General features: G+C 50.4%; 1 protein-coding gene across 4 annotated transcripts in view; it reads right to left on the bottom strand.

Moving 5' to 3' along the window:
* Positions 1-4,920: 4,920 nt before the first annotated feature.
* The window catches only part of PPIH (peptidylprolyl isomerase H), a 9,081-nt gene continuing 6,182 nt past the window's right edge, over positions 4,921-7,819 (bottom strand). Inside the window, exons 7-9 of one of the 4 annotated variants that reach the window (XM_019474559.1) lie at positions 7,198-7,238; positions 5,809-5,897; positions 4,921-5,048 (exon numbers count right to left, since the gene is read on the bottom strand). In XM_019474559.1, the coding sequence (XP_019330104.1) occupies positions 5,829-5,897; positions 7,198-7,238 (110 nt within the window). In that variant the 3' untranslated portion in view covers positions 4,921-5,048; positions 5,809-5,828. The other 3 variants (XM_019474561.1, XM_019474566.1, XM_019474568.1) reach the window with 3 other exon arrangements.

The following is a 7,819-nucleotide window of genomic DNA, read 5'->3' as shown; positions in this document are numbered from 1 at the left end:
ACGGACGCGCTGGCGGCGTTTCCCCTCGCTTGAAAAACACGGAGCAGAGCGATCGTGCGGGCGGCCCCAGCCTCCGGCCCCGTTACAAGGGCTGGGTGCAGCCCCAGCGCTCCCCCGGGGCGCGCGGCTCCCATTAAGAAAAATAATCATCAGAAGGAAGGAGCCTGGGAGCGTTAATTAACGGTGGGAAATGACGGATCTGGAGACATGGCGGAGCTGCTTAAAATACGTAATTACGTGCAGTTAAAGCATTATAATCAACCTCCTGAGAAACGGCGTCCTGCGGGGAGGGCTGCGCTGGCGGGGAACGAATTGGCCCAAGTGCCGCGGTTGGCGCTTGGGGTGGGGGACCTGATCCACCCCCCCCTCGGGGAGCGGGCAGCCTGGGCTAACCACTCCAGGCAGCAGGCAGCCCGGTCTAACCCCCCGTCCAAGGGAGCGGGCAGCCCGGTCTAACCCCTCCAGGCAGCAGGCAGCCCGGTCTAACCCCCCGTCCAAGGGAGCGGGCAGCCTGGTCTAACCCTCCCTCCCCCCGGGGAGCGGGCAGCCTGGTCTAACCCCTCCAGGCAGCAGGCAGCCCGGTCTAACCCCCACCTTCAAGGGAGCGGGCAGCCCGGTCTAACCCCTCCAGGCAGCGGGAAGCCCGGTCTAACCCCCACCTTCAAGGGAGCAGGCAGCCTGGTCTAACCCCTCCAGGCAGCGGGCAGCCCGGTCTAACCCCTCCAGGCAGCGGGAAGCCCGGTCTAACCCCCACCTTCAAGGGAGCAGGCAGCCCGGTCTAACCCCTCCAGGCAGCGGGCAGCCTGGTCTAACCCCTCCAGGCAGCAGGCAGCCCGGTCTAACCCCTCCAGGCAGCGGGCAGCCCGGTCTAACCACCACCTTCAAGGAAGCAGGCAGCCTGGTCTAACCCCCGCCCCGGGAGGAGGCAGCCTGGTCTAACCCCCCCCACCCCAGGGCGCAGGCAGCACGCAGAGGTCCTGAGCCCTGTGCCAGGCCTCCTGGTGAGGAGGGGAAAGGGGCCGGGCTTCGCCTACAGAAATTTGGGACCTGGTTGAGGTGCTCCTCAAGCCCCTCCACGCTGCAGACGCACGGCACGGGCTCTGCTCTGCGTTGCTCCCCGAGGAGCTCCTTTGATTGCACCTGCCTGGGTAGTTACTCAAGATAAACGCCTCCTAATTGAGCCATTTAAGAGCCGGGCTGTAGCCCCGGGGTCAGAGGTCTCTTAAAAGTCTTGTCTTTAATTAGCCTTTTCCTAAGCATCCCATCCTTCCTTCCCAGTGGAGCTTCTCTGCCAGAGGGATGGGGGGAGACTGTGGGGCAGCTCCCTTTACCCTGAGCCCTTCTCCCCACCCAGGCAGCTGGGAAAGCATCACTGCTGGGTTCTTTATTTTGATGGAGCCCTCCTCCAACGACCGCCTTGCCTCCATCCCCTATGCCTTCACCTTACAGCGGCTCAGAGAAATCCGAGATCTCTGCTGGATTCCCCAGAAGGAAGGTCCAGGGGAAACCCAGCGTTCTTGTCCACCAAGTTATTTTCCTTGGGCACTTGAAAAATGTGGTCGTTGGCCACAGATTCACAGCCCTGTCCTTGGCTATATCATTCCTCCCACATAAGAGGAGGGAAAGGTCACCAGCAACCACCAAGAAGGTCTCTGGGAGCTGATCCATCACTCCATCATCTTTGCAACCAACGTGTATCCCCTTGGGATCAGCCCTTCCAGCGTCACACACAAATCGCTGTCGATTTTCCCATCCTAGTGTGAAGAACAGATGCCAGTTCCCCACATTACACCATGGCCAGGTGAGGGGCTCAGATGGGGCCAAGGTCAACCCACCACAACAACCAGCGTGGGTTTATGGACACGGGTCTTGTCAAGCTATCTTGGAACTTTTCCACGAGATCTCCAACTCAGCTAACGAAGGAAAGAGCTTTAAAACAGTAGTACAATCCCGCAAGGGATCTGCATCAGAATTCTGAATGATATCAAAATTGGATGATGCTCAGTAAGTCAACTGAAAAATAAATCTTAAAATATAATGGCAAATAGGGAAGCCGCCATGTGAGAGACCCTAGCGGGAGAAAACTGGGGAGAAAACTTCAAATCTCAGTGACGAAGCCTGTGAGGATGTCAGGGCCATGCACCTATAGAAGAAAATGTCGGCCACTCAACAGCCAACAACGTCTTTTGTGGGGGCAACACCGCAGGGCCCAGAGGCTAATCTGATCCTCGGATGAATAAAGAGACAATCTGAAATGCTGTCTCCAGTTGCAGCATCCACAGTTGGGGAAGACGCTGGAGCTCGGAGAGAGAAGATCCATCATCTGCCCTACAGCAGGAGATTCCGGACTTGCTACATACAACATAACTGAAGGGGGACTTCATCATTGGGGAATTGAATGCAAAAATGTGGTCTTTGAGAAAACTTTCAGCCAGCAGATAAGGAACAGCAAGATACATAAGCTGGAAAGCTGAAACTCTGCACATTCAGTGTCAAAGAGAAACCTAATGGGATATAATTAGCCATTGGAACAACTTTCAAAGAGGTTGTAATGGATTTGCTGCTGTTAATTAATTTGGGGAAGCTCTGTGACCCCTGCTATGCGGGAAGTGAGACTAGCTGATCGCAGTGACATAAATACATCAGGCTGAGAAAGCGCTGCTGAGGGGACCCAGAAATAAGCTGGTTTCCCTGGTGAAAAAGTACAGTGAATTTGGGTACCTGCAGCCAGAATCGCAAACCTCAGCACTGCAGCTGGCAGGCAGAGATCCCTCGAGCCGCCTGGAGCCGAGCTCCTGCCTAAACCCATAGGGAAGGAGCATTGGACATGTTTCCTGAGCAGGACCAGCAGCTGAGTTTCTCTCTTTTTGGTCACCTCTTATTTCACAGCTGTTATCCGGGTCCGGTTTTCTCCCCCATATTGGGAATTTTCAATCCTCATCTCACAGGAAAGAGCCCTCTGCAAAGTCTTTTCGGGCCTGGAGAGGAAAGGGATGGTGTGCTTTGTGTTTCCTTCATCACCTGATGTTCTGCAGGTACAAGAAAGTGAGATGCCTTGGGCTGGAGAGAAGTGAGCACAAGTGTCCTCAGCAGCTGTGCAATCCCAGGAATGGAGACCCGGAAATCCTGACAGCCAGAGCCTGCTTCAAGGACTTGAAACAACCATGAGATAAAAAAGCACACCAAAACATGCCCGCAGGATCTGTCAGCGCTTGCTATCTAGCACGGGGTAACGCACAAGCTAAGTGCGCAGAGTGCACCTCCCCGAGACAGCCCCACGCAATACACTCCTGCTGCCCAAGGATGGATGGGACGTATCCGGATGGGATGAAGCACCTGCACGTGACAGAACAGACTTTGTCCCAACTCCTTTACGTTTAATCTGCTGGATGAGAAAACTCACGCTGTGGCCCAGCCCCCGCGAGGGGTGCTTTCTTGTCCCCCAGCAGGTAGGTGAGCTTGCAACCCGATTCTGGGAGAAGAAAGTCAGTTTTTCCACCAACCTGCAGCCTCACCTGCGCTCTTTGTAACCACGCAGGATAAGGAGCCCTCATTTCTACTCCTACAGCATAATCATTCTCTGCTTCCCAGCCCAAAGCCCTGCTCTAATGCTCTTATGGCACCCAGGTGAATTCCTGTAACACCCGTGGCACGTAACAGCCCTACGGCCTAGTGCTGCAACGTGCCAGGGGAGGCTTTACAAATGCTTGTTTACAACGTAACTCGCCTCAGAGCCCAGCAAACTCATGGTGATGAAAGTCTGCGCCGTACCGATTTCTTGTGCTTCAGTAAGGCTGTGCATAGAAAGGTTCTGGAGATTCCCAAGATGCCAAGAACCTCTCTGCCAGGCAGCCTTATTTACCTGCCGAGTAAAGGAGCTGGCGGTGCGTGGCACTGCCATGCTCCTTTCGCCCCTTCTTTCCCAGTTTGCAAAGGCCCAGCAGCAATGCCCTTCAGTACCACGCACAGTACTGAACCAGCTGGGGATAAGGCACGTTGCTGAAGATGCCACAGCCCTTCTCACCTGAAGAAGAATCTGTTCCCAGGCATGTTAACTGATGTGCACTGCACACATATTTAATGAAATTCTTTATTTACATTTCAAAACGTAAAAAAAAAATATAGATGCCAATTATTAAATAATTTCAGGAGAACGTCAAGAGCGCGGATCTGGCCTGCGGAGAGGACTGGGGCAGTGGGGGAAACTGGCTGGAGTTGGAACTGTATGGAGCCAGCACCGGTGAAGGAACACTGAAACGAAGAAGAAACAGATCCAAAATGCTGGACAGCCATTCCCAACTCATCCTACAGGAGCAAGACTGTGCAGTGACACTGGGTGCCGCTACAGTGATTTTCAAGTGAGTGCTACTCGCTGCATGCACTAGCTCACGCCAACCCCGAGCTACAGAACCCAGGAGTCCTCCTGGGTCTCCATGCCAGGCATCTGCACCTACTTCTGAACTTAAAACCAACAGTGCCTGCTTCTCCTGGCTGATTTTAAAGCATCTTGACAAGTAATGGATTTAGCTGCCTGAAGTTGGCTGAGACGAATGCTGTTCTTGTCTACAGGCAGCCGAGAGGCAGCAGGGTGCAGAGAGGCAGTTCCCAAGACCTGGCTGGGAAGTAAGCAAGGTGGCACCAGCCTCATACCTAGAAATGAAAAGCTTCCAGTCTCAAGTTGGATGTTGGCCAGAGATCACATACTCCAAATTGAAACGATCAAGTCTGGGCCTGAGGACAACCCTAAAGGGGACCGACCCACCAGCACAGGCCTGCCCATATGCAAGAAAGCCTGTCAACAAGGTTGTGCCCATCTTCAAAAGCCTATAAATGCCACCAGAAGTACCAGGGAAATGAAAGAATGATTACATTCCCTGTTGTCACTTCATCAAACAGGAAGAGCTCCCAAGAGTCTGAAGTGCTGCAGATCTGAAAGACTTTATTATGGAAGCGGGGACGTGTCTTCGTGGGTAATTCCAGATGTCTTTGGAAATCATTTAATGGAAGGTCAAAAATTGTGGGGATTTGCTTTTGTCAGTGCCTGCCTGCTGAAATTTGAAAAATCAGCAACCAAAAGGCTAATACAGCAGATTTTTGACAAGCTGCAGCCTGACACATTGAAATCTAGACAGATTTGTTTAAATGCTTGTGTTTTTTACGGTGAAGTGGGCGGACAAATGGAAACAGAATACTGTATGTTAGCCTGAGCTCTGTCTTGAGCCTATTAGTTTAACCAAAATGAAGCCTGAATAATAGTAAATGCTGGAAACATCTCCCTTCAGATGAGGACAGTGGTATTTTTTCGAGTTAAGGTAAGACTATGTAACATGATAATTCCTTGGCCCTTCAGTGGTGGCATCCATCCCGCACATGGATGCTCTGCCTTCTGTAGCAATCAGAGTTCACCAACCTGCAGGTCAAAGTGAAGCCCCCCACCCCCTAGACTGTCTGGGTAATACCAGCTGGATTCCTGTCGCAGTTCCCTTTCATCCACTGGTTTCTAAAGCCGAGGCTTCAAGGCAGCCTAACCCCATCCAAGGCACAGCTTCCACACCCCATCTTCCCCTTGATCGCAGCTGCGAAATCTTATCCCTCTAGCACTGCCTTTGATGCCTGTGTAGCTCGGAGGGAAGCCAGTTCAGGGAGTTGAGCTGGCAAAAAACTAACGCTGTTAGAGAAGCATCTTCTGGCGTTTCACTGAACTGAGTCAGCTCTCTGCAGACTCAGATGAATGTGAAAATAAGTCAAGAGAAAAATAAGGAGCAGAGCAGCCCACAGTTCAGTTGCACCGTGAAGACTGAGACTTACCACATTTCTGTTTCATTGCTTTACATTTCCCCACACTGAGAGATCACAACTGGCAGCTTGGGTTTGTTATTTGGACCCGTAGGCACATTCTGGGGACAAACAAATATATAACATTAAACCTTATAAAAGCACAGCAAATCCAGTGAGTGACAGCTACTTGAAGACTGGCTAAGAGGTGTCTGTGCAACGTCAGGAACAGGGAAATCTAGACACAGCTCCGAGTAACACAGAAGCACCATCATGCATTTTGGCAACGGACCCGGCCACAAGCCGGTGAACTCTCTCTGTGCGCAGAGGTTTGGGATGCAGACCAGACCCCGATCCTTTGAATGGGAGCAAAGGAAGAGAGCAAAAACTGGAGAGCTCCTCATGAGATACAGCAGGCATCATGTCACTTGAGGCTGCTCTGGCTTAAATCTTTAAAATTACTGATTACAGCTGCAACAAGCAAAGCAAACTTGTATTTGTACAGAAGGGGAATCCAAGTACGAGATAGTCACAAAGCAAGCCTCATTCTGAACCTCTCGTTCTGCTGGACTCGTCTGCTTTTTCATGAGTCTCTTTCTTACTTCCTTTAATTTGCCTCTCACTGCAGTGATGCACAAAGCAGGCCACCAAAAGCACTGATGGAAGGGTTGTTCTGTAAGAGGGCTAGCAACGCACGGATTGTATCATGCTGTACAGTTCCTTGCACGCGACCTTTTCTCAATACCTAACAGTTGTCAGCTCTGTTTGTGCCCCACTTTTTGGATTCACTGATGGCAGAGGCCCTTGTGCACATTATCCCATGCGTGTGCCATGAAGTTAGTGTCGGCTGTCTTGAAGAACTCACTGCTATTTGTTAAATCTACTCATTATCCTGCCGTGACACCCAGTCACAACGTTGGTAGCAACCACCACCCCTGAGCGTACTTATCTTCAGCTCCTGGAAGCCCATCAGAAGATTCATTTAATTTTTCTTATTAAACATGCTGATCACGGATCAGCAGAACTGATGATCTAGCATCCACTAAATAATCCCAGGCAATGGCACAGAAGTGATCTGCTTTACACTCTTGTCTGAGTTGCTGATGGAACAGCTTTTCAATTCAGCTTCCTGAACAAATGCAAAGCATTGCAAATAAAGCCACAAGAACACAATCCCCGCTCAAAGACTAACCAGCAAGCACGAGAGCATAGCATTTCTAAAGTCAATCTATATGACAGCCTTTGCCTCAACAGATTTCCTGCTATTTTATAATGATGACAACTGATAATACCAGTTATCAACACTGGTATTCCCTGGTATCCTGTAAACAGACAGCGGGAGAGAACAGAACAACCCTTGTTAATCCTCTACGTGACTTTCCAACGTGGACATTCACAGAGAAACAGGCGAATTCAACTTACTTCAATTTTTCTCATCACCAACAGCCCATCGACAATTTTACCTAGAATGAGAAAATGTATTCACTTCAATATGACCAGCTTTCAGTTTTGCTCTCCCCCACTCATCACAGGTAGATGAATTTTTGTTCCTCCTGAAAAGTCTTGTGCAGTGTATAGGTATTGGGCACTTGAGGGTTTGTTACTGATCTCTGAACTGATAAAGGAAACAATCCCTCTTAAAACATTTTCCACATTCAGAATAGATTAAGTGCATTTTCCCATTGCAGGGGTGGCACGTGTAGAAATCTAGGTTTTGAGACCTACCGGCACCAGCTGTGCTAAACTACAGCATGAACTACCTCTCTATCAACACAACCTTTGTAACGATGCAAAAACCAGCAATGAACGATATCAGTGTTACTTAAGAATTGGAGGAAGTAGCAAGTAGGACATCAGCTTAAAGGCTGGCCTTGAAATCCTACAGCTCAAGTATAGAATCATAGAATCATGGAATCACTAAGGTTGGAAAAGACCTCTAAAATCATCGAGTCCAACTGTCGACCCAACACCCCCATGCCCACTAAACCATGTCCCTAAGCGCCTCATCTACACGTCTTTTAAATACCTCCAGGGATGGGGACTC

This window comes from Aptenodytes forsteri, unplaced genomic scaffold (assembly GCF_000699145.1).
Source record: "Aptenodytes forsteri isolate BGI_AS27 unplaced genomic scaffold, ASM69914v1 Scaffold253, whole genome shotgun sequence".
Taxonomy (NCBI): domain Eukaryota; kingdom Metazoa; phylum Chordata; class Aves; order Sphenisciformes; family Spheniscidae; genus Aptenodytes; species Aptenodytes forsteri.
This window is presented reverse-complemented; position numbering and strand designations above follow the sequence as displayed.